The sequence below is a fragment of the Hippocampus comes genome, unplaced genomic scaffold (genome assembly GCF_001891065.2).
Source record: "Hippocampus comes isolate QL1 unplaced genomic scaffold, H_comes_QL1_v1.1 scaffold155, whole genome shotgun sequence".
Lineage (NCBI taxonomy): Eukaryota > Metazoa > Chordata > Actinopteri > Syngnathiformes > Syngnathidae > Hippocampus > Hippocampus comes.
The window spans coordinates 1,415,079-1,441,519 of NW_017804967.1; the positions used below are offsets into that span (position 1 = coordinate 1,415,079).

The 26,441-nt window shown below is 41.0% G+C and overlaps 3 protein-coding genes and 1 long non-coding RNA gene across 7 annotated transcripts in view; 3 read left to right on the top strand and 1 right to left on the bottom strand.

Annotated features, from left to right (window-relative positions):
* The window catches only part of nsd3 (nuclear receptor binding SET domain protein 3), a 27,067-nt gene extending 18,340 nt beyond the window's left edge, over positions 1–8,727 (top strand). For all 4 annotated transcript variants that reach the window (XM_019886898.1, XM_019886915.1, XM_019886923.1 and 1 more), the window contains 8 exons: positions 103–215; positions 1,059–1,205; positions 1,277–1,399; positions 2,107–2,223; positions 2,298–2,439; positions 2,602–2,708; positions 2,789–2,993; positions 3,815–8,727. In XM_019886898.1, coding sequence (XP_019742457.1) covers positions 103–215; positions 1,059–1,205; positions 1,277–1,399; positions 2,107–2,223; positions 2,298–2,439; positions 2,602–2,708; positions 2,789–2,993; positions 3,815–4,107 — 1,247 coding nt within the window. In that variant the 3' untranslated portion in view covers positions 4,108–8,727. The remainder of the gene's footprint in view (positions 1–102; positions 216–1,058; positions 1,206–1,276; positions 1,400–2,106; positions 2,224–2,297; positions 2,440–2,601; positions 2,709–2,788; positions 2,994–3,814) is intronic.
* Positions 8,728–9,480: 753 nt separating this feature from the next.
* On the top strand, positions 9,481–13,225 carry plpp5 (phospholipid phosphatase 5). Its single transcript, XM_019888931.1, has 9 exons — positions 9,481–9,646; positions 10,388–10,524; positions 10,976–11,084; positions 11,165–11,255; positions 11,530–11,593; positions 11,662–11,786; positions 11,989–12,159; positions 12,857–12,908; positions 13,106–13,225. The coding sequence occupies exons 2-9, from the start codon at positions 10,454–10,456 to the stop codon at positions 13,221–13,223; spliced, it is 801 nt and encodes a 266-aa protein (XP_019744490.1). The 5' UTR covers positions 9,481–9,646; positions 10,388–10,453; the 3' UTR covers positions 13,224–13,225.
* A 3,978-nt stretch (positions 13,226–17,203) lies between these two features.
* On the top strand, positions 17,204–23,074 carry cdc45 (CDC45 cell division cycle 45 homolog (S. cerevisiae)). The gene is made up of 18 exons (XM_019886372.1): positions 17,204–17,457; positions 17,542–17,601; positions 18,337–18,429; positions 18,509–18,646; positions 19,159–19,311; positions 19,411–19,469; positions 19,555–19,603; positions 19,690–19,751; positions 19,857–19,907; positions 20,160–20,279; positions 20,449–20,580; positions 20,656–20,754; positions 20,843–21,004; positions 21,352–21,490; positions 21,573–21,656; positions 21,720–21,838; positions 22,301–22,377; positions 22,738–23,074. The coding sequence occupies exons 1-18, from the start codon at positions 17,407–17,409 to the stop codon at positions 22,800–22,802; spliced, it is 1,713 nt and encodes a 570-aa protein (XP_019741931.1). The 5' UTR covers positions 17,204–17,406; the 3' UTR covers positions 22,803–23,074.
* Positions 23,075–23,179: 105 nt separating this feature from the next.
* LOC109525663 (uncharacterized) lies at positions 23,180–25,783 on the bottom strand. Its single transcript, XR_002170190.1, has 2 exons — positions 24,830–25,783; positions 23,180–23,506 (listed from the first exon to the last, which is right to left on the bottom strand). It is a non-coding gene; the product is annotated as an uncharacterized LOC109525663 (long non-coding RNA).
* Positions 25,784–26,441: the final 658 nt, after the last annotated feature.

Consider the following 26,441-nt stretch of genomic DNA (forward strand, 5'->3'; position numbering starts at 1 on the left):
AAAATAAACCCCCCCGGTGCCCGAAACCCCTTCAAAAAAAAAAAAAAAAAAAAAAAGACAGACCACAAAATAGGCATCTGCAATGTTGTTGCGGTGTTTCAGCTCTGGAAGAAGCAGCCCGGAGGTTTCAGGAGCTCAAGGCCCAGAGGGAGAGCAGGGAGGCTTTGGAGCAGGAGCGCAACTCTCGCAAACCGCCTCCCTACAAATTCATCAAGGTAATATCATCAAAAAAAAAATCTCTTCATGCTTGCATGTTTAATTTCGGTGTTCTCTGGATTCAAACCCATGTGGTGAGAATACACGTTAGGTTCGTTGAAGACTCTAATTTGTCCATAGGAGTGAATAATATTTTTTTGTATATGTGCCCTGTGATTGGCTGCCGATCAGTCCAGGCTCTACCCTACCCGTTGCCCAAAGTTGGCATAGCGCTGCAGCTATGGAATATTTTGAGAATAGATTATTCTTCTGATTATCCCAGCAATTAATCAAATATAAATCGATTTTGCTTTATGTGCATGTGAGGTGCAATTATTATTAAATACTACTGGTATTATTCTCATTATTCTCATTATTATTATTATTAGAAATAGTGGTTACGATTGCATGACTGTCCATGTCTGAAGTTATGTGTTGTGTTCTATTACCGTATTTTGTGATTTTATGTTAACTTTTCTGTAAAGCGCTTTGTTTCAGCGCCAGTTGTTGTGAAAGCGCTAAATAAATAAAGATGTATTTTTATGATGATGATGGTGATGATGATTATTCTAGTTATTATTATTATTAAGCCTGCAGGAGCATTAGTCTGTTTAGAAAAATGATCCAAGGCAGCGGTTTTGCTTACACTTTTTTTGTAATAAAATGATTACACTTATGTGATTAATTGTTGCCGGCATACCTGCAACCCTAATAAAGTGAAGTGGAGAAAATGGCTGGATGGGTAGTCTGATAAAATTGTTTTTTGCACTCCCGGGTGAAAACTAAGCATTTTTTCTTGCGCTTTATTGAGTCACTGCTGTTGTAGTATTTTCTAAATTGGCGTTTTGGATTTCTTGTTTTAGTCCAACAAACCTGTGGGGAAAGTGCACATGCACGTTGCTGACTTATCCGAAATCCCACGCTGCAACTGCCGGCCCGCAGACGAGCACCCGTGCAGCCTCGACTCTCAGTGTCTCAACCGCATGCTGCAGTACGAGTGCCACCCTCAGGTTGGTTGCACTACTTTTCTTTTGAGACAGTGTCAAGTGCCGCCTGTCATCCTCTTCCCGTCCTGGCACAGGTATGTCCTGCAGGAGAGAATTGTGAGAACCAGTGTTTCTCTAAGCGCCTCTATGCGGAGTCGGAGGTGATCAAGACAGAGGAACGTGGATGGGGCCTCAGAACCAACCAGGCTCTGAGGAAGGTACGTGTCAAGTGTCCCGACAATCCTTTTCTCAATCACTTTTAATTGTGAAGTAAATCACTTGTGACCGCACAACACAAAAGTCATCGCTCGAGTTATATTGTAAATCTTGAACATGTCCGTACAAGAGGTAGCCTCTAATGATTTATAGGCCTTCAGTTTACACTGAAGACCTATACTCATTTTAGTTGCGGGCCAATTCCCTCGGAGGGCCGTTATGAAAGTGAAACCACAAAGTTATTACTTGTACACAACAAATGAATAGATTACTTGAAATCAGTCAAGTCAATTGTAATAGTTTGTTCAAGTATTGTTCAAGTGAGTATAAACTGGTTCACAAAAGTATTCCAAAATCTCAATGTTATTTATTACACGTCAATTTGACATTTCAGTACAGATGTTAGCAAAGTTGACACACACGATTTGCTTTCGCCGGCCACATAAAATGACCTGGCGGGCCGGATCTGGCCCCCCGGGCCTTGAGTTTGACACCTGTGCTTTAAAGTAACATTTAGGAGAATGAGTTGAATTTCATATTTATTCTAATAACCGTTTTTCACGTCCATTCCTTCAAATGTGCTAAGCGGCTTGATGTTTTTGCCTCCAGCTAACCCGGGCCCCATAAATGACGACACGTTGTTTTCCAAACTGTGAAGGGGTCTATAGAGAGGCACATCACTCAAGTAAAAATAAAATGTTTTCTACAGGGTGACTTTGTGACCGAGTATGTCGGAGAAGTCATCGACTCGGACGAGTGTCAGCAGCGAATTAAACGCGCCCACGAAAACCACGTCACCAACTTCTACATGCTAACCCTTACTAAGGTAAAGGCATTGTGAAAAAAACAAACGTTCCTCTCAACCTACGTTGTCGTAATGTGCATCTTTGCACACTTCAGGATCGTGTGATTGACGCTGGTCCAAAAGGGAATTCTTCCCGGTTCATTAACCACAGCTGCAGCCCCAACTGTGAAACCCAAAAGTGGACGGTCAATGGCGATGTCCGCATTGGACTCTTTGCTCTCTGCGATATAGAGGCTGGTGAGTTAACTTCCATTACCTTCAAGCTAAGTCTTTCTGGAAAGTATATAAGTAGGGGTCCAGGGGCGGAGTCCAAATTTTACAGTGCCTGACTTCAGATCGGTTCGGTATCCGGGTCAGAGGAGTTTAATGAAATGCCTCCTGTCTGCTGTCTGTGTTCAGGCACCGAGATGACATTCAATTATAACCTGCACTGCGTCGGCAACAGGAGAACATCTTGCCACTGTGGATCAGACAACTGCTCAGGTTTCCTCGGGGTGCAGCCGACTGTAAGCGCGCATTCCAGTCCCTATTAGAGCACAAAATCGCTTTCGGTATCATTTCAATGTCGAGTGACTTTACCCTCCAGAGTGCTGTGGTGCAGGAGAAAGAGGAGAAGGCCAGGAATGCCAAGCTGAGGCAGAAAAAGCGGAAACTGCGGCTGGAGGGCAAACACACACACGAGTACTTCTGCTTTTGCTGCGGAGAGGGAGGAGAGCTGGTGATGTGTGACAGGAAGGAGTGTCCCAAGGCGTACCACCTCCTGTGTCTCAACCTCACCAAGCCGCCATATGGTGATGATGAACTCTTTCAATTGAACAATTTTTCCAATTAAGCTAAAGCGTGTTGCCTGAGATCTTCCAATAAGGTGCAGAATCTTTACATTTGTTCATTTCATGTCCGCTCTGTGGTTCAAAGTATGAAGCTGTTTGTCCAACATACCCTAAAGTACTGTCATGGAGGTGCGAGGTCACGAATGTTCCACCCGAGAGATTGCTTGGCGAGCATTATCTGTTCTAGTTTACCCCACTGAGGTTTGGTGTCAGGGAACACCGCTTTTAAATTCAATCCAAGCAGACTTTAACACACCATCATGTTTTCCAGCGTTTCGTGAGTTATACTGTAATTTAACCTGAGAAAAATCTCATGACACATCATGCAACTCTGCACTGTGAGGCGGACGTGCTAATGAGTCACCACCGTGCCACCCTCCATCAAAAATGTCACAAAAAATATGGACAACGGATTAATGATCTTCTCTCAATTTACTCACAAATTGACTTTCTCGATGTGAAATCTGGGCCTGTTTAGTTGAGGCTCTGGACACCATATGTTATAGATAAAGCGCGACATGCTATATGTGTACACCATTTGCCATTTTGTTCAAATGTTTTCATTTTTCGGGAAAAGTACGATAAGTAAGACGAATTTGAATTGATTCGGAACTAATTCGTCAACGTCAACACGGACGGCAAACGCAGATTTTTTTTCACGATGGTCCATTTCAGTCACGTGTTCTGGTGCATTACGTTCATCCTGACAGTTTTTGCAGTAGTGTCGCTTGCCCAAATGATTTTGTAGAGGTGATGCATCTTAACTGTTTTCTTGCCCACAGGTCGTTGGGAATGTCCCTGGCACGACTGCAGTATCTGTGGCACGCCGGCCTCATCTCTCTGTGACTTCTGCCCTCGCTCCTTCTGCCCGGACCATGAGGCGGGGGCGCTTACCGCCTCTTCGCTGGAGGGCCGCCCCTGTTGTTCCAGCCACAACCCCCTCAGTCCCCTGGCGTCCAGCCCCAGCTCCGCTCAACCGCCGCCGCCACCGCTGTCTTCTTCTCTGAGCCCCGTCACTGTCAAAGAGGAACCGCAGGGAGATGATGTGGCGCCCTCGTTACCTCGTTCCCTGTAAAATGCACTCCGGGCGCGCCACCCACCTGTGCTCAATAAAGGGAATATAACATTTTTGGATTTTTTTTTTTTTTTTTTTAATTTCTTTGTCGGACCTTCGGGGCCGAGACATTGTTGAAGAACTCCTTAAGTGGCAAGCGCAGTGAGATTGGAGCAACGTGGGACGAGGACGTGCGCCATTCTCCGCTCCTCTGGCTGTAAAACATCACTAACACACGACAGCGCCAAGATCCCGGACCAAATCCTCGTTTTGTTCTCCCGTCGGATAATCCCCAAGTGTTGTCAGTAGCCGTCCCTTTGAAGGAAGTGAGGTGGCGGGAGGTGACGCCATGCCGCTCCTCCTCTTGTTTACCTGCTGTACACCGCGGCTGGCGTCTTACACACTCCCACTGCCCCCCCCCGACACCATGACCCGTCATCGTATCGCGTTCCTCCCCTTCCTCGTTGACAAACCGGAGGGGCGACACTTTTTGTGCAATTTATTTTTTTTTTAGGACCACACTACATTCCAACATTCATTTAACCATGTTTTTTGATATACTTATGGCTATAGATGAATATAATTATATACGTATCTATGTTTGTTAATGTTTACAGGCAGATTTTTTTTTTTTTTTCACTTCATCTCGGTGAGTGGTGTATTTCTTTGTTTAGATGTTGCGCGAACCTCCTTGTGAAAATCGTCCTATTAAGGTGAAATACTGTATAATGATATATAAGCGTACTGGTATAACATTACACAAGTACTTGTGACTTTTTGTTGGCTCATTTATGTGTACATAATTGGCTCATGATATTGTAAAGTACTTAGCAACAGGGAGGCATGGAGCCCAGCCTCCACACTTGATTTTTAACACGACAGATTTTTTTTTTTTTTTTTTTTAAATATAAAAATATGTTCCACATTTTCTCTGAGCGGTTGTCATGCTCAAGGGAGGGGGGGGGGGGGGGGGCAGCCAGTGAGCACTGCTGATGTAGTATCGTTAATCAGCCTTAAGGAATAACTTCAGTTCCGTCGCGGCTGTAGGAACTACTGCCCAGATGCATTTCAATGATGTTTGTGTACTGTGACCTTTTTTTTTTTGATGTTGTTTGCCAAAACTTCTCTGAAAAGCACTTTCACACGCCTTTGTCATTACACTATTTAGTTAGGTCACACATATACAGAAATGTGTATTAAAGGAACGTTAAGTGTTTTGAAAATGGATACCTCTTCTTCTGGTACTAACATAAGAATTTAAAATGTGTTGTGACAAAAAAAAAAAAAAAATTGGGGGGCAGGGGGCAAAATTTGAACAACTGCCAGCCTGGTGTTGAAGAAATTGTGAATTCGTTTCATGACACACACAGTCCAGTAGAGTGTACAAAATACAACCTGTACAGTGTTTTTAAATTGCTCATCTGTCGAAATCTTTTGTATTTATTGCACCACATTTTATACCAATTGCTTTGTCAAACACCGGTGCAGTATCCCCTGTTCCCACCGTGTGACATTTAAAAAGGAAAAAAAAAAATAACCCGATGGGGTTCACGTATTATACCTGTAAGTAGTGCATTGTTTTTTGTTTTTGTTTTGTTTTGTTTTTTTCCTACATAGGTGTAATGATTCCACATTAGCCGCTGCTCATGTGTGGTGACTTGTCACTGTCACTGTATTTGCTGTTGAAAGCAGTTCAGTATTGGAATGTTTATCGTCATGCCTCAGTCTTGATCATGCTCCCCGGGTTTTAGGGTATTTTGTTGGTTTTAACCTCGCTAGGTGACAGTTAAGTCGGTGTCAATGCACAACAACTTATTTAGGAAATTTCAATTATGTAAAAGGGTTTACAAACGGGGGAGTGGGGGTGGGCATTTAACAACTTAATATTTGGACAAATAATGGCTCTCGGTTGCATTAAGTTAGATGCACCCTATCGCCATGTTCTTTTTCCGCCTACGTGTGTAACATTGTGTCATTTGTCGGCCATTTCCCTCAGTGATGTAAAGTGCCATGAAAAAGTATTTGCCCTCATGTTAAATTCTGATTTTTTTTTTTTTTTTTTTTGCATAGTTAAATGTGTTCGATCATCAAACAAGTGTCATTATCAGACAAAGAGAAACCAAGTGAATGCAAAATGCAGTTTTTAGGAAAAAAAAAAATTCAAAGCTACCTGGCACTGTGAGAAAAAAAGTACTTGCCTCCTCAAGTTCATAACTGGCTGGCAACAGAAATCAATTGCTTTATATGCCGATGAGTCTTCCAAATGTCTGGAGATATTTTGGCCCACTATTCTTTACAGAGTTGATTCAGTTCAGCAATACAAGAAGGTTTGAGCATGAACAGCCCTTGTTAAGATCATGCCACAACATTTCAATTGAATTGAAGTCCGGACTTTGACTAGCCACAAGACCTTCATTTTAGCCAATCATAACTTGACTCTATTCTGTTTGGATCATTTGTCCTGCTGCAAAAGCCAAGTATGCTTCAGCTCGAGGTCACGAACTGATTTTCAAACTTCCTCCTTCAGTTTATTCTGGTAAAGAGCAGAATTCACACTTCAATCAATCACAGCAAGTAAACCATGTTCCTGAAGGAGAAAATAAGCTCCAGAGCATCACACTACTGACTGTTAGTTAGCGTTGTTTTTTTTTTTTTTTCTGAAATGTTGTGTTGTATTTTTTTCCAAATTGAAATGAGATATACACCTTCCAAAAAAGTTCAGCTTTTAAATAGTCAGTTCACAGAATTTTTGCCAAATTTTTTTTTCCCCCTATGTAAGGGGGGTCTTTGTGTTTTTGTTCAGTGGAGGTTTCCAGCTTGGAACACTGCCATTGATGTTAGTTTTGCACTCCTCTTCCTTATTATTGAGTCATGAACACTGACTCTGAGGGGAGGGAGATTAGCAGTTTTTTTGTTTTTTTTTTTAATGTTGTCCTAGGTTCCATTGCAACCTCCTTGATGAATCGTCGCTGTGCTCTTGGGGTAATTTTTGTAGGCTTTTTACTCCGGTTTCATGTTTGTACCTTTTGTTGAGCATAGCTCTCACAGTGGTTCACCGAAGTCTGAACGCTTTCGGAATGACTTTGTAACCCTTTCCAGTCTGATCGATGTTTTACTTTATTTCATATCTATTACTGTATTTCTTTGGATTGTGGCATTTTGTTGCAGCATTTTTTAAAAATCTTTTGGCCAACTTAATTTTGTCAGACAGAATGGATGGAAGGGTTCTATTTAAGTGAACAGCTCTCCAAAGAATGTGATTAGGCACAGTTAATTCACAAGTTAACAAGGGGAGCAAGTCCTTTTTCCACGGAGAGTCAGGTAGCTTTGAATATTTGTTTCCCTTAATAAATTAAATCACCATAGTCAGCTCAGCTAGACTGAGGACACCATTTAAAAATGTCATTTTAAATTTACTTGGCTTATCTTTTGTGTGATAAGCGGGGGAACTATGCAAAAAAAAAAAAAAAAGAATTTGAGAAGAGAGCAAGTAATTCACAGCACTGTACATGATGCATTTCCCCCCAGTGCTTTCCTCTCAACTTAGTCATCTGTCATCCAGGCACTTTTCACACTCAAGCATGTCACCACCCCAAACTTGAATGTTATTATTTATTTGTGTGTTATTTTAAGTGTGGACCACAGGCATTTTTTGTTGTTGTTGGTGAATCATAATGGCATGACTGGGCGTTGTCGTTTCAAGGTGACTGTTAAGTTGAACTGCACATGTTGAATCTTAAAATGCCTCATCACAGCACAATTTCTCTTTCTTTGTTATACTTTTCTATCATAAAGGCAGCGGCCTTTCCCCCCCCCCCATCCACTCCCCACATGCGGATTGCATGATGTCGCTCAGTGCCATTTTGCCCTCTCTGCTGATACAGTGGCAGTATTAGAACGCTTAATTTGTGTGTTGCATCATTTTGTATTACTGTACTTCACAAAAATAGTGTTTTGTTTTTTAGTGCCATTATTTTGTGAAAAAGCCCTTTTTTCAAAAAACCCCCCCCCCCCCCCAGCATGTTTGTTCCTTTGCAAGTGACCCTTGAAGCTTCAGACTGACTTTTCAAAGCATCATGGAATTCTTTTTTTAAAATCTATTCTAACAACTAGAATCAGCCACCCCTCTCGTGCTTTAAAATTTGCATTCATTGCTGGCTGTTGTTGAGTTTTTTATTGACAGGCAGTCAGAGAAGAATTGGTGTTGTGCTGAATAAAAACTCACTGGCAAAGCACTCAATTGTTTTTTTTTTTTTCTTGTAGAATGACGTTGATTTACTAACTGGGGTCATATCTATCTCTCTTGGTGTTGCTTCAATGAAAAACGTGGATGAACACGACCATCATGTTGATTACTGTTCAACCTGTGTTAATGCACATTGTTGGCGAACCTGTAAATAGCCTTGCATTGTATTTGCATAGAATCATGTTACTGTGGCGTGCTGTTTTTATTTTATTGCTTTGCTTGTACAATTCCGCTTCTAAATGTCCGTGACTGTTGGAAAGACACTCTTTTTGTACATGACCGTCTTTTTATTTGAAAATATGACTTCTGTCCTTTTTTCATTCAAAAGTTGAGTTGGAAGAGTTCAGACATGCCTGAAGTTTGACTTTAATAAAGCTGTACTCTGTCTCAGTGAAGCACGAGTTTTGTGTCGTCTTTTAAATGTGCTGTAAAACTAACAAAGCATGGAGACTTATCTAATTGTCTTTTTTGGAGACGTTTTGAAACATTCACTTATCTTAGCAGGAAGCTTCACAGTTGTGAGCGCACGCGCGTATTCTTACTGTTGAAAAAGCAGTTTTTTTTTTATCGAGAGCGTGTTTCATTCAAAATGAAATGCTTCGTTTAAATGCGGAATTTACATATTTAGTCACTCATTGTACATCATTACGTGTGCTGTAATAAATACAATAAAGTAAAACAAATGACATTGATCAACTGAAATTAATTTCCGATATGTTGAATGAATTGATAATAATTATAAGTATGACTATAGTATTATCAAATGTTAGGGAGATCACCCACTCCAAAATTATAAACGTGGTATACCTTAGTACAGTATGAATGAAGGATGTGTACTTTCAAAGTACATCTCCTTGAAGTTGTATAGCTTATGTCACAAATACTGTACAACTTCAATTACACTTTACGTGACGTGGCGTGTTGAATCCATGTTTTAAAAAAACTAAGTTATTTCAATACCATTTCCGTCTGTCAAAACAAATCGATTTTGTGGATGCCGTTAAAAATGTAGTCATAGATGTTATACGTGGGGATCGACATATGAGGTATTTAACCCTGTTAATATTTACGAAATGACTGACACCATTTATTTGAATCTCAAATATTCTATTATCGTCGAATCCAATTGAGACTTACCTTTACGTTTGAAAAGCGTGGAACGGATGTTTTGTGCAATCTTCATGACGAGCACATTGGCTTCATTGGATGGAGTGTCTCTTGAGTCTCAAATGAGGGAAGATGCCGCAGCCTCTTTTTACAATAAAACTGGCGTTGTCGTGAGGATAGCGAGATAGGAAAGCTTTCTAATTGAAGGTGAGTTGTAAACCGTTGTGATATTCGTGACAGGCCGACAGTCATTTTGCTTGACAGATGTTTCAACCAGCTAGCTTAGATGCTAACATCTCTTCCATATACAGAGACAGGCGATGCTAGGTGTTGTCATGTTTTGTCAGGGTGGTTGGTTGCCATATGTTACTTTTTGATCTCTTAATAGCGTCGTGGCATGCGGAGGTGTAATTTAAACACGGCTACAATACGATGGGTAATAGATACAATGACAACTATGGACACTTGTTTTTTTAAATGTGTTAAAAGTGATCAATAGTGTTGCGTCTGCTTCTTAGTCGAATTAACTCATTGCGAAGTTTAGATCCTATGTGGATGGCTTTGCTTATTCATCGTGTAAAGGTGATGCTATACTGTACGACGAAAATGCAGAGAATCCGATTGAACTGCAGTGCCAGCATAGTTGACTTGGGGCCAAACTCCATTTTGTGTCTCTGTTAGAATTATTGCCCCAAAAAACCCCAGTAAAAAAAATAGGTCACTCTTGAGTGTGCCAAAGGGAAATTATCCAATGTAACTCTGTCGATTTATTTATTTTTTGACAACAAGGGATTGTCGAGTACCAATATCAGATGTTGCTTATTGAGATGTTACCAGACTTACTTCATGGTAAACGTGATGGCTGCTGATACCAGCCACAGATACCTAAGGCAAAATTGATTTGGACGATATATTTTAACATTGATTTTTCTATATGTTAACCTGCAGCTTTTAGGGTGATATAAATCGGGAGGTGATGTGCTGCTTTGACTGAAGTCCACACCGACAGACAAAATGAAGAGGAGGCTGCTTCGTGGGCTGCTGTCAGAAATCTGCATCCGCTTGGCACTCTTCGTGGTTTTTCTGTAAGTCCATTCCATCCTGTGTATCCCTTAGAATTTGTTATTTAAATATCGCATGATAACCGCTCATGCTCATCTAGGAAAAGTCAACCCTAAAATGTTCTTAACAATGTGTTGTATGCAACCCTGCTAGTCTAAACACGGCGTTCTGATTAATATTGTGTGTTTAGAAAATAACTGAAGCAGCTAAATCTACCCGTTTGTATCCATCTCAGCTTGTTTCATACATTTGTGATTTGGGTGAAACCAACCCATTTTCCACTGCTGATTACTAAAAAAATGTAAAGCAATGCTTTGGTTTGTTGTTTTACCAGATTTGGGGCAACCTGGGTCCTGGTAAAACAACATGAAAGCACACTGTAGTCTGATAGAAAGCATGTGGCACTCACCACTGGAATGTAAATTCGATGTAGGGCATCATCTGTATTGAACCAGTTGTGCTTCATTCCCTCAGCGTGACAGAGCAGCTTCCGCCTTTCTACCGTGAGATCCAACCAGAGGAGATATGGTTGTATAAATTCCAACGAGTGGAGCAAGATCACGTCCCTACATCGCTCATGTTTGTAAGTGACGTGAAAGTTGTATATATTTCCGTTATTAACCCGTTTTTAGTTTATACTGTGCCCCCTCTTTGCCACACCAGAGCATTGCTGTCTTCACGCCACTAATTGTCATCCTGGTCTTCACCATCCTGATGAAGCCAGACCGAGGCGACGCCAAGGAAGCATCACTGGGTGAGAAACATGTGACTGTTGTCAGAATACAGGAGCATCTTGACTGATGAGTTGAATTTGTTTCGTGACGAGGCTCCTAACTTCATTCAGTCCTGGATACAAAATAGGGGTGAACAATGAATCAAATTCAGACATCACAGTGTAGTAGAAATAGTATAAAAGGGTGTTCCAGTTTCTTATTTGCTCACGTATCTGAGCCATGAGACTTGCAAGGCACTGCATTTGTTAAGCTGCTGTTTTTTTTTCCCCATCATTGCCACCTTCTGTTATCCAGCCGTGACGTTGACGCTGGTGCTGAACGGTGTTTTTACCAACATCATCAAACTTGCCGTCGGCAGGTAAAACGGTGCAAATGAGAACACTGTTGGCAAACTAGAGGCGAAATAACACTTTTTTTCTGCATCAGGCCAAGGCCAGACTTCTTCTATCGCTGTTTCCCAGACGGTCAGATGAACCTGGAGCTACGCTGCAACGGTGATCCAGACGTGGTCATGGAGGGAAGAAAGAGTTTTCCCAGCGGACACTCTTCATGTGAGACATGATAACATGCTGTTTATAGAATCTAGGGCTTAACAATCCAAATTCTAAATTGACTTTGTAATGTCAGGTCACCTTTGAGTCAAGATACCACTGTATTATTATTTTTTTTTGGTGGGGGGGTGTTATCCAGGTCAATGTGAAAAAGTGTATTTAATGTTTGTCCTTATTCCTTACTCCACTATTCTCTTTGTAGTTGCTTTTGCAGGGCTGGGCTTCACAGCACTTTACATCGGTGGAAAGCTGCGATGCTTCAGTGCAGTTGGTCAAGGCAGGGCTTGGCGACTCTGTGCATTCCTCACCCCTTTAATTGTAGCGCTGACCATTGCCCTTTCCAGAACCTGCGACTACAAACACCACTGGCAAGGTCAGTCTGAGGCTCCATCTTCCTTACTATGAATGAAATAATAAAGGAGTGTTGCGATGACTTAAAAAAAAAAGGCACAGGGTTTATAAATTAATTATGAATAGGTTTATTGTAACTGTTGCTCTCTAGATCCTCACTGTTTGCCAAGCAGGACTTGCCTGGGACACCTCCATGGTCATCAGGTTGCAGAATAGCATCTTTCCAGCAATTACTTAACATTACATGACTGAAATCGTGACTCTCCAGTTCCAAAGTCCCATTTGTTACAGATGAGCTGCTGCTGCCCAATGTAATGATGTGTAGCAGTTAATGAAAGCCTCATAAAATCTTGACAAACAGCCACTTTCCAAACCCGTTCTGGAAAGGAACCGACCAATTCGAGCAATCCCTTCAGAAGCTTCGTGAAAATAATTTCATGCGCATGTCATTTAGAGGGCTGCACGGTATGGTAGTGATTAGCATGTCTGCCACTCAGTCAGAAGATGTGAGTTTGAATCCCTATTGGAGCATCTTTTGTCATTTTCTGCGGGTACGCCAGTTTCTTCACATCTCCTAAAGTCATGCTTCTTAGGGTAACCGATGATTCTCAATTCTCCTTAGGCTTGAAAGTGTGTGTGTGAATGTGCCCTCTGACTTGACTGTGGTCCAGTTCCGTTGCGACCATCATGACCCATTGACCTTGTTGTCTTGCTTGTAGATGTGCTAGTGGGCTCTCTGCTAGGCCTGGCCTTCGCCTGGCTGTGCTACAGGCAGCACTACCCCGCTCTCGATTCTCCTTCGGCTTGAATGTGTGTGTGTGTGAATGGTCGTTTTTCTCTATGTGCCCTCTGACTGACTGTGGTCCAGTTCCGTTGCGACCATCATGACCCATTGACCTTGTTGTCTTGCTTGTAGATGTGCTAGTGGGCTCTCTGCTAGGCCTGGCCTTCGCCTGGCTGTGCTACAGGCAGCACTACCCCGCGCTTCACGAGGACAACTGCCACCGCCCTCTGAGTCAGGGAGAGCTTGTCCCTGCCGCACAGCAACACAAGCTAGCCAACTCCAACTACATCCTGCCCATGTAAAACAGCTGCCCCCACGGTTTATTTTTTGTTGTTGTTGTGGTGCTGTTGTAAAATCATGACTCCCATTATGGAAAGTGTATTTTAGGTAAGCCTGACACGTGAGGTGTTTTCTTTACGAAAAGGGCGCTTTGAATTGGAGAAAATAACAGCATTCTAAAAGCCTATAGAAATTCTTTGCCTTCGTAACAGAAGACATTTTTCATACATTTTCCCACTCATTGGTCATGCTTTCACACAGCAACTTGGCATCCCGCAATCCAGATAATTCAATGTGTGACGTCAGTTAAGCCCTTTTCACACTGCACTTAACAGTCGCCGAACCCATTCTTTGTGTGTGCGGTGAGGGGGCGGAGCACCATGGAATGCAGCGCTGCTGGGTGGTGTGGCAGAAGGACATCTCCTCTGTGCGGAGCGTTGGGTCACATGAGACATGACTTGGGGGCACAAGTTTGAGAGGTCCCTGCTCCTTGATCAGTCTGAAACATACTTTGAAGCGGTCAAATTTTAATTCCTGCCGAGCCATTCGTAAAGGATGTACCATTCTTTTTTTTTTTTTTTTGGATTCTGTTGCTCGTCTCCTCCTCCTATTACTAAAAAAGAGCAAGGGTTATATTTTACAAAAATGAAAGATACTGTACATCTTGTCGCCATGTAGTCTACTTCTCGTCTAAACCAGCGTCAGCATTTCCAAATATGGGCACCTTGCCAACCGGGTTGCAGTCATCTTTCACTGCTGACGTGCAACCCTTTCACACTGAATTGAGTGCATTGTGAAAAGGGCTTTACAACTGCTTTTGATGCAACCGGGCAGGAGAAGTGACTTGTCAGGTGTCAAACTTCGCACACGCCACTTTCCTGCTATGCTATGGCGCTAATCCTACCTCCAAAGGCCATTCATTGGTACCGTTTAAACAGAACAGCGACATCTAGAAAAGGTGATGCAGACTTTTACCAGCAGATAACACATCAACAAGTCAAAGTCGTGCTCTTATTAAGTTGACCAAAATTGAATAATTTTATGTAAAAATGCTAGGTTGCAAAGGAGGTAAATTACCTTTTAATTAACATATTTAATGTTAAATTATGATCTTGTTACACCTGTGTGACAACACAGTTATTGCTGACATGGTCTGGAGATGAAAATGGCTGTTGTCTATGGCCCATTTAGCAAAGGTTGAGCCACGGTACGGATATCTGCAGTGTTAATTCTATCCCCTAAAAAGAGATACTAACAGGAGGAAGTAGGAAATGTTGGGACTGAGGGAACACAGCTGTCCCTTTAAAAAACAAACAAAAAAAAACCCAGCTGCTTTCAGTCTACATTTGTCATTGTTAGATTTAGTTTGGTTGTTTTTGGTCTTATGATCTTACTGTTACTTTGAATGGAATCATGACAGTATTTGACCTGGTCTGTCATATAATTCGAAGAGCGAATGGAGGAACAGGGTCAGTATCACTATAAAGTGCCTTTGGTGTTCTCGTCAGAATCACTCATGAAAATGTAGCAAACTAATGAAACTCGAAGGTCCTAATTAGAAGTCCTCACACATTTACACACATGCCACTGCAATGATCAGTCTTTAAAATTATTATTTTTTTCATTTTATGCTTTCTTTTCTTTAGATGTACTTTGTCCATACATGAGTTTGGCATGTCATGCATGCTGCTTTGCTAACTACCGTGTTAAATGCTAAATCAATTGTTGACAAGCTTTTATTGTGCACAAGTAGTTAAAAAAAAGCCACTTTATCATTTAGATTCAGTTTTCAGAATCAAAACATTCAGTCTTGAAATTGCTGTCCGCCATGTCATTATGGGGTAACTGCACCTCATTTTCTGAGTCACGTTAAGACCAGCAATATGTCTTTGTTGTAGTTGCAAAATAACATTTCCAATTAATGCCTTTTCATTTTCATCATATCGTCAAAGGAAAGTTGCCTTTTTTTTTTGTTCCCCACTCTCAGTATTGCGATTGCTATTTAATATGCGCCAACCCAAAAAAGAAAGCTTGACCAATATGTACCGTATTTCTAACAACATAACATCTACTTAATGCAATGAGCATAAAGTTTTGTATGTAGTAGTATGGAAAATCTGACCTTTTGGGGGGTGAAAGGGTGAAGTTTCAAAGGCACCTTATCGAGATATTGACTCAGCTGTGGTTGAAACAAAAAAGAAGTGGGAGCGGGATTTTTCAACCCACGATGCTCGGAATATATAAAATCCCTCTTTCATAAATTTATTATGGCCCTCTGCCTTTATTAAAAAAATTAATTGATTCCTAATAGGGAAAAAAGTTGGCCATCTCTAAATGACTTCATGAAAGGGAGTCAATACACGTACTATCATGATAAAACGGGGTGACTCATTGACTCTGTTTCTTGTTTGTGACAAGCTGTAATAATCTCAGTTGTATGTTTTTGCTAGTGTTATATTTGGACATCACTCCAGTCCATCTCTTAGCAGATAAAAAATATCAACAGGCCTGATGTTTTTTTACAAATGGAGTCACAATTTTTTTTTTTTGTATAGTTGTCAAAAACTACAAACCCAATTCCAACTACATGGTCCAACTACGATTCTTGTCACTATGGTGACAAAAAGAAGGGAGTCAATGAATGTTTTTTTTGTTTGTTTGTTTTTTTGGGCTCTATGATAAGTTGGTGGTGTTGACAAAAGAATCAGGCAAACCTCTTTTGTGTTTTTGTGTGAAATCAGCCAAAGTCTTGCAGGGTATAAGCACTTTTGCTCGCCGCTCTGAATACAGCTCAACTCCGCTGATCACAGAGGCTTTCAGACCAAACTTGGCTCGGATTTTGTGCCTTTTTATTTCCAACATTGTCCTGTTTGGGAAATGTACACTGCTTTTCATTCCATTTTTGTTCTCTAACTTCAGGTTTGTCTGGTTTTGACATAATCAAATATTACTCAAATGTGACATAATAGTTTTCTTACAGGAAAAAAAAAAGAAATTTAGATTTTTTTTTTTTTTTTGTGAATTACATAATTCCACTACAGCAGTTTTAAGCAAATGTTCCAAATTTGGGACATGTAGGAGTTGGACTTGAATTTTCAATGTTTGTTTGCCCAAAATGTGATCATGTTAAAACCACGGGTCCTTTGACTAGTTTGTTAACAAAAATAGTAGGCACTGAAAATCCTGCATGTTTCTTCATGTATATTTATAAAAACAACACTTAACTCTTATTTTGTGAGGAGGATGTTAAAATGTAAACATTGTTGTTTAGTTACCTGAAAGGTTATTATCTTCTCTTAAATCAGATTGTTGCTGATTTCTCCTGATACTGTTTTGTCAAGTACAAGTGCTTAGTGTTATTTTTATTGTCGGGTACATCTTTGTTTTTTGTCTCGGAAGGACCATTGAGCAACCAATCAACTCTGATTTTGTTGTGATTTCATTTGGTCAAATTAAATATTTCTACAGAAACTGTGCATTCTCTTTTGTCAGATTGCTTGTGTGATGAATAGCTGTGTAGTTAATGATACTGGCAAAACCAAGTTTGAAGGAAGAAATTGTAGTTATTCAACCTTTGGGTGACATTGTACTGTATATACAGTACTGTACTATTTACTGCTACTGTACATTAGCCTATGTTCATTTCATCCATTTTCACACCCCTGGGAAGTTGACTTGAGAAAGGAGTAATTCGAGTTACGAGCATGGTCACGCAAGGAATTGAACTCATAAATCAAGGCACCACTATCGTTCATTGGGCTGCGTCGTAGCCTCAAAACGTTCCTGTTGGTAAACGGTGTACTTTTATCTGTTTACGTTTTGCGCAGTCCTCTCATCTTTCGGCTTTAGTGAGGGACGCGTCATGCTCCTGACGTACGACTCCTTCCCCTTTCCTGATTGGTTGTTCCTGTCGGTAAACGGTGTACTTTTCTCCGTTTCCTCGTTTTGCGCAGTCCTCTCATCTTTCGGCTTTGGTGAGGGACGCGTCATGCTGACGTACGACTCCTTCCCCTTTCCTGATTGGTTACGCGTGACGCAGAATTTTGGCGCCATATTTCCAAACAGTGTCGCGGCTGCCTGTAGTCTGTCTCTTGACACAAAATCTAAAAATTCTCCCTTCCTGTCGTTTTCGTGACATATGATCCACTTTGCCCCGTCGTTTTCGTGTCGAGGACTTTACGTCAGCGTCGTATATCGCCCTCCAGGATGTTTGTCACGGACATTCGGAAAGAATTTTATGAAGCTGTTGCCGACCAGGTAGGTTGAGCGAACCATAACATTAGCTCCCTGCTTAGCTAACCATCCACTGCACATTGGTAACATTGTCGAACTCTCCTTCAGAGAGTTGCGCTCCTGGTGGCGTCAGATATCGATGCTCTTTGCGCCTGTAGGATCCTTCAGGTAAGTTAGCGGTCCTGTTAGCAAGCATACTACAGTTCTTTGTTATGGCGAGTTTGGTTCCACTTTGGCAGAAATTTAATGACGATCACGTTCACCTATGTCAAAAGTTTTGGTTTAATCCAGCGGCAGAGCAACAACCGGCCATTTAATGTCTCTTAAGACATTTTTACGAATGGTTACACTTAAACTTACATACAGACGCGCGCTCAATTGTTCTGTGGCAGTGGTTCTAAAACTGATAAAATGAGACAGTGGAACGAGTAAGATTGAACAAAGCAGTGTCAAGCCTACAGTAATTCTAAAATGAGATCCGCAACTTGGAACCTAGCGAAACGTAGCAAACTGTGATTTTTGTTCTGTGTGCAGTACACCACCACCAATTTTAAATTTGTGGTTTCGCTATTATAAACAGCTTGTGGGCAACCACATCTACAATATTGCCAGCTATGAAAACACATTGCAGTTTTCGTTTTGGGAAAGTGCAACCGGAATAATTTTCTCTCCTTTTTAGGAAATAAATGTACACGATGTAAATTATGATATAAAAACACTAATATTGGCATTTCATGTTTTAGCTTCATCTCATACAAGGTCAGGAAAGGTGGTTTACATCCCAGCTTTCCGCAGCCTACTTTTGGGTCTTGACCGACCAGTGGAGAATTATCATGTTAAATATTGGTATACATATATACCAATATTTGTATCTATTGTGTGTATATATTTTTTCTTCATCAGGCCTTGTTCCAGTGCGACCAGGTTCAGTATACCCTTATACCAGTGGCGGGGTGGCAGGACCTTGGCACTGCCTTCCTCGAACACAAAGACCAAGTATGAAGCTCCTCAGACAATAAAGGAGTCAATGACTTAAGATAGTCTTGTATACAATAATTGTCTATTTTTATTGCAGTTTAAATACTTTGTCCTCATCAACTGCGGCGCCAACGTTGACCTTCTTGAGTTGCTGCAGCCGGACGATGACTCCATCTTCTTCATTTGTGACACTCACCGGCCTGTAGATGTGGTTAATGTCTACAATGACACTCAGGTGATGTATAATGGCTTCATAGTGTTGTCCTTTTGATGAATCCCTTGAGTTTGGGAAAGAGGAACAAGTCACATGGAGCCAGGTTGTGTGAATAGGAAGGTTGCACCAGTTCAGTGATGTTCTTCTCGGCTAGGAAGTGTCCAATGTTCAGGGTATTATGAGCAGGAACGTTGTCACGATGAAGCAGCCATGAATTGTCACAACTTTTGCCTCTTCTCGCGCATTGAAGGAAGTGAACGTCTCAGGAGCTCTGTGTGGATGTGCTGGTTGATCGTCTGGCAAGGGAAAACTCATAGTTTCAAATATATCCTGTGACACTAGTCCTGGAAATCTTCTGACACACCTTGCATATGCCCTGCGATTGCTTGATGAATGATGACTCGTACGGATTGTCCGCCCTTTTAGCCCAGTCACCTGGAATAGGCCCCACCTCAACTAATGTGAAAAAGCATGATAGAAAATAGAAGAATGGAATTATCGATTCTTAACATTTGTTTGTTCTTTCTCCGAAGATAAAATTGCTGATAAAACAAGACGATGACTTGGGCGTGCCATCCTATGATGAAATATTTCGAGATGATGATGAGGATGAAGAGGGAGGAGACTCTGGAAATGAAAGCGACGAAGGCACAGAGCCATCTGGCAAGCGAAGGAGATTTGATGAAGTATGGCATATTTAAAAAAAAAAAAAGTATACATAGTCAAACTAATTGTTCAATGTGTGTGTGTGTGTGTGTTTTTTTTTTTTTTTTTTTTTAATGCAGGGGTCAGTCGAGAGGAGAATCGAGAGACAACGTGAGAAGAGGGAGTGGGAAGCACGAAGGTAAACCATCGATATTAAGTCACATTTGGACTGTGTTTGCTGCTCAAAGCAGGATATTAGCATTCATGCTTTGCTTTAATCATAGGAGGGAAATCCTGTTTGATTACGAGCAGTATGAATATCATGGAACATCTGTGAGTGAACCGAATTGGACGCAGCACCTATTAGAGCAAAGGACACTTTTTTGAGAAAATACAGAGAATAATCTTTTCTGTTTTAGGCAGCCATGATGTTTTTCGAGCTTGCCTGGGTGTTGACTAAAGACACTAAAGACATGCTCTGGTAAGTTGTCAATTGATTTTCTTTTACTAATAAACAATACTGTATGGACATTTAATGTTTTTTCTTTCTTTCGGTTTTTTTTTTTTTTTGTTTTATTTTTTACAGGTGGGCTATCATCGGGCTGACTGATCAGTGGGTTCACGATAAAGTCACACAGTGAGAAATGATCTCCTTTCAATCAATAAACAGCTGCTGTAGCGTCAGAGTTATTTTTATTTAATTCATATTATTTTTATTTAGAGGTAAACGAATTGATTAGATGGTGGCAGAAACATAAAAAATACGGGTGTGTTTCAGTGAATCTTAGTATGGTGGAAAACTTATTTGAGCAGCTCAATTTGTTCATATATGATACTCGACGCTGGTTTATCAGGGCTGTGCTTTAACATATTGTGTTCCGTCCATTAGTATGAAGTATGTCACCGACATCGCCACCATGCAGCGGCACGTCTCCCGACATAACCATCGAAACGAGGATGAGGAAAACTCGCTTTCCATTGACTGCATGAGGATCTCCTTTGAGTATGAGTATCCTGTCATCTGAGGGCATCTGACAAGTTTTATATTTCACTCCACATTATCCCAAAAGATCTGTCAGCTTTTTTGTATTCGTTTTGGTGGTGTTGTACGGCCGTGCAGAGAAAGAGGCTTGATCAGTCGTATCCAAGTCATTTCCTCCCTTAACCTTCTGCTTCAGCCTTCGTCTGACCCTTTACCAGCACTGGTCTCTGTACGAGAGCATCAGTAACTCATGTTACACCTGTTGCCACTTCAAGCTATGGACATTAAACGGCCAGAAGAAACTACAGGAGTTCCTGGCTGACATGGGGTAAGAGTACACCAGGGAATGCAGATAAGCTTGCAAAGTGAATATTGGTGTCTTGAGGTTGGTCTTTTGTATCAGGCTGCCTCTGAAGCAAGTGCGGCAAAAGTTCACCTCCATGGACATGTCCATCAAAGAGAACCTGCGGGAAGTCATTGAGGAGTCTTCCAATAAATACGGGTGTGGATGTGGTGAAGATTAAACCCTTTTTTTTTGTTGTTGTCACTGACTCATTGAGGGATTCACTAACAAGTTTACGCTTTGACAGAATGAAAGACATCCGCATACAGACATTCGGTGTCCACTTTGGCTTCAAGAACCGTTTCCTGGCTAGCGACATGGTGCACGCTACCACAGCTCTACTTGAGAGCACAGAGAAAGACGAGAACGAGACTGACAACTTCATCAAGGCTCTGGACTCTCTTTCAAGGTGTGACCCTGGAATGTGTTTATAGCGGGTCCTCCGTTTTCAAAGGAGCTCCCATGCCAATGGTGGCGACATAACCCAAATGTGTTCGTCGTCGTAACGCACTGTCGTCTATCACTAACACCGTAGTCAAGTCACGTTTTAGGTTAAAAAATAATTAAGGTATATCAGAGACATTCAATGGGCCGAAGAATGATTCTTTTCCAAAAAAACATTTAAATAATATACTGTCAGGTCATACAGACAGTTTTAACACAGTTGTATGACAATATATGTAATTATTTTTAACCACGGCAAACTCGACGTTAAAGTTGATTGTCCAACCCCTGACACTTTGCTCTCTTTTTCAGGAGCAACCTGGAACGTCTCCACTCAGGCATGGACCTGGCTAAAAAGAAGCTGATTGCAATCCAGCAGACCGTTGCCAGCTGCATCTGCACCAACCTCATCTTGTCCCAGGGGCCGTTCCTTTACTGCTACCTCATGGAGGTGCACATGCCCCACCATCATCCGTGTGATTGTTTGCTGGCCGCACATGTTGCTCAGTTGAATAATCGTGCTTCTCGCACAGGGGACCCCCGATGTCAAGCTCTTTTCAAAGCCCATGGCCTTGACTCTGCTCTCTAAGTACCTTCTAAGAGCCTTCATCCAATCAGTGAGTAGCTCTTTGTTATCAAAGACAACTCAACAACTTCCTCATGGTGTATTTGTTTGCCAGACAAGGAATAAGCGGTGCAGGCTGCTTCCTCTCATCATGGCTGCTCCCAAAGATGTCGAGAAAGGGACCGTCCTTGTCGTGGGAATCCCACCCGAGTCTGAAACCTCTGACAAAAAGAAGTACGTTCAGCTTGAGTAGTGGGAGCTTTTTGTCTGTTTTATTTATAGTCATTGTAGTTGTTGTTGTTTGCTGCGGCGTAGAATACAACTGCATCATAGTGACCAGAGGTGGCTAGTAATGGGCCACATTTACCCGGTTACAAGCAAGGAAGCAACTTTTTGGATAAATTTTACCAGTAGTTTTATTACAAGATACTTTTTACTTTTGGCTATTTTTGTTGGGAAGAAACACTACTTGTGGAAAGAAAGGAAGTTACTTTAAATTTAAAATATTGTCTTTTGCCTGAATTTGCCTTAATTTGTTATTTTATAAAGATTACTTCATTGTTGTAATTAAAGTGCTGTAGTCGGGCAATTTAAACTTTTTAGTTGAGTTCCAAAATAGCAAGACTCTTAAGTGCAATTCACAATTACCAGTTGGGGCTTGACTTCAATTACAAATGTCACTCGCTCTGTTCTTAGTTTCTTCGGCAGAGCGTTTGAGAAAGCTGCAGAGAGCACCAGCTCCAGAACTCTACATGACCACTTTGACACATCCAGTAAGTGAAATAATCATTTCCTGCAGCGTCTCAAAGGGATTGTGGTTTGGTTGAAAAGACGGGGCAAAGTTCTTCTACTCTGTGTGACCACATGGGGGCAGCATTGCTTTCATTTCAAGTCGAAAACCCAGCTCAGTAAATAGCAGCAAACAGGTGTGAAGTATTTCAACCGTTTTTTTTTTTTTTTTTTTTTTTTTTAACTTCAAATCTTAATATAAACATAACTGTAATGTTTCTGTATTTTTACAAACGTGTTCTAATTTTAGGGCAAATTTTTGCCACGTAAACGTGCGGATTACCGAGTACCTTCTAGAAATGTACAAAATAAGATGATCTTTTCTCAATTTTGTTCTTGTGAAGTTATAGAACTGAAGACAGAAGACCGCAGCAAGTTCCTGGACGCGCTCATAACCCTTCTGTCCTGAGTGAGGCACGTCTAATCGAAATGAATGCGAATGTGACTGAGTTACAGTACATGAATGATGTTCCCTTCTGAGAGCATCACTCGTGTGAGTATGATATCCATGTTTTGTTTTAGTTCTTGTTTTTAATCAATTTCAGTGTATATTGTACAGTGGGTTGTAAATGTGTTCGTGTTTTAAAATTCTGTTGTTTTATTCATGTCTGTGTCTCAGACTTTTATGATGTGTAATAATTTGCGCATATTAATAAACCACAAGGTCGTAAGTAATGAAGTTACATTTAAATTTTTCAGTTAGGTTGTTTCGGCTATGTGCATTCCTTTCAAACACAATCCCGTGATCATCCGTCTTGACAAGTGTACCGAATCGATGTTTTAAAAAAAAAAATCATTAACAGTTAAATGCTTTAATGCATCTTCATCTTTTTCCTTGATCTCAAAGAATAAGCTAGTGAAATGGAATGAACATCGTCTAAGCGCAGTCGAAGGTGAGCATGCATCTTTGGTGTACACTCGAGCGCAAATGCAGGTCAGGTGTCCTGGTGGTGATTTGCTGTCGGCCCACGGCACCACTTGAAAGATGCGCGGGCGGGGAGGGGTGGGTGCTCCAGCTGCAAGACTGGTATCATGCCCATCCATGTGGTTGAGACGGAGAAAGATCTGTATGGTGCTGATCACCGATCACTGGACACAAGTAGACACTCGATCCTGCATTTATAAAAATCAGAATGTTCCCATTGGATGGTTTGACACTGTCTGAAATATATTACCGAACATTTTTTTTTTTTCATTTTTGTCGTTGTAGTTTGGAAATCGAGACATCACGCTTTAAAAAAAAAACTAAAACATTTTACCCCATGTAGCTAAATAAAATAACACAAGAATGCTGTATAGTTTACCACAACTGCAAGTTTTTGTGAATATAAATGTATGGGGTTCCAAGAAGATTTTGGGGTAAAATACGTCTCATAAGTCAAAGAAGATTTCAAGGATTACAATTTCATGAAACTTTAGTTCAGTGAGTTGCGAAAGCGGTGATTCTTTTAGTGTGGCACATGTACTGACAGGCTAACCTGCGCAAGCTTACTTGAGTGGTACACAAATGAATCGCTGAATTGAATTTCATTTAAAACATGAAGTACAATCCAAAATATTACAATGAATGAAAACACCTTATTAAGCCATGCGAATAAAAGTAAGGAAAGTATTGATTAAAATACATCTACCATTTAGTTGTATTTAACTTTTAAATACAATAATCCGGTACTTTGTAATTGACCCATTGCGGTGCACTTTTTCTTTCTTTTTTTTTTTTTAAATTTAAGCGCAGTGTTGATGTTCAAACTGCAACATGTTTGGCTTACAATAATATTGAAAATCCTTTTTAGGTTTCGACAAACTTAGCAACAAATTGCTTCCTGTTGCCTCCCTGAAGGATTTGTCAGACATTTTCAAATGATAAGTAGGTTTTTTGGGGGGAGGTTTACATTCCTAACCTCATCTTCTTTCATGAGATGTTTGGAATATTAAAATTGTGTGAATGTAAATCACAAATTGTAGACTTTAAGGTTTTATGATGCAAGTGTACTTACATTTATGGCCATTTAGTGTGTGTGTGTGTAGGTGTGTCTCGCATCTCAGTCACCGGTCAGCTATTCCACGAGCGTTTACATGTGGAATGATTCTGTTTACACAAGCTCCCTGTAGTGATGTTATCCAGTATAAAACATTTGACTGTTTATCTCCACCAACATAATTATGTAGAATTCCACATGAATGGATCATTAGTGCCCCCCCTTAATGGCTTGTATCTATTTTTGGTTCTTCCCATTCAGGACATTTTAGTGTACACCGTTCAGCCCTAAAATGAGGTTTTATCAGGAACATCCTATCATACTTGGGAGACTATGTCCCAGTAAAAACAACCATGTGAAGTGAGTAATTTTCCAAAATAGCAACAAAATGAAAGCGAATAATTTGATCAATAATGAGAAACAATCGACAACATTGTTACAGTAATTCAACATCCACCTGTTTGCCTCGTCATGTGGCCGTCTGGCCTCTTCCATCAATCGCGTTGCGTCTGCACACTCTCCCTCCTCACGCTCCCCTTTTCCATACACCTCTGCCGATGAGGGGCCACTGCCCTTTCCGCCACTCTGCATGTGAGGAATGTGGCATGCAGCGCACGCGCGCACACACACACGCTTGGGGGAAATAGACCCTCACAAGGCATGATCATGCAGCCATGTAGTGATCGGGCAAGCCTCGCAGACTGTCCTGTTGCTTTTAGTGGGAGGGGAGTTTGCTTACCGTGATGGTGTTTATGTCCACTGGGAAAATCCCCAACTTTTATTTTGTGAAATGAGGAAGTCTCAAAGACACCTTATGGTGACACTGACTGAGCTGTGCGTTATTGATAGCATGTAAGAATGAAAAGGCACACAAATACACTCATAAACCCGCTGGGTCAAAAGTAACCCAAATTTGGTGAAATAGCGAAGGGGTAAAAACTTCCTAAACTGATCAGTTAACACTACCAAGAAACTGGTTATCAGGTTGTTCGTATAGCTGTTGATAAAAATAATACAACTTTATGAACAACTTTTTCTTAGAAGAAGAAAGAGCAACCTTTCCCTGTTAGGGGCTACCGCGGCGAATCGCTGACATAAAACGTTTGGCACAGTTCTTACACCGGATGCCCCCCACCCCCTCCCCGGCATAACCAACTCATTTTCCATGGGTGGGCCATTCACCGTGGGCACAATTTTAACCCCAATCCCCTGTGTCCAAGTCACAGATGTTAGGCACAGAGCCATCTAGTTATACCACCAATATTTGACATTAAATTTATTTCATCTTCAGTACACAACAAAACTGTCAAAAATGGCTTCAACTTTTCAGCCCGCCTAAATCCAGTCTTGTGGCTCAAAGTTATTTACCCAACTTTGGGTAAAAAGTAACCCAACATGCTGAAAAAGTACAGATAACCAGCGAGTGAGTTACGAAAACACCCCAGCATGTTTTAGTGTGTCGAACTTTATAACACAAGACAGTCTAGGACAGATGTGTCAGTCATTTTTGTCACGGGCCACATCATAGTTCTGGTTTCCTTCGGAGGGCTATGACTATGACCCCAAATTATTATATAATTGTCTCATATTACGTATAGGCTAACCAATAAATTAATGAATAACTAGTTTTGAAGTCAGTAACCAATAAAAACGTTTTTTCCAAATATTATTCCATTTATTTTAAAAGGGGAGTTGGTAACAAAAATGCTGGCAATACCTCAACATTTTGAAAAGTGAAGAAAGTTTGAAATTGTGGTATTTCAGCAAGTAACATGAAGTTGATGCACATAATTTGCTTTTGAGGGCCACCTAAAATGATGTGGTGGGCCACATCTGGCCCCCTGGGCCTTGAGTTTGACACCCATGGTCTAGCGGCAGCCTTACGCGAGTATTTGAACTATAAACAAATGCATTCCTCGATAGACGCCTTCTTGGAGACATCTCGAGGTGACTTGCAAATACAGCCCGAAGTAATTAAAAAGCTTAATTTGATAAAAACTGCTGTCAGCTTCATGTCAACCTGTCAGCCCCCCTGATGCCCTTTTGTGAACTTTAACCCCTGGAGCCCT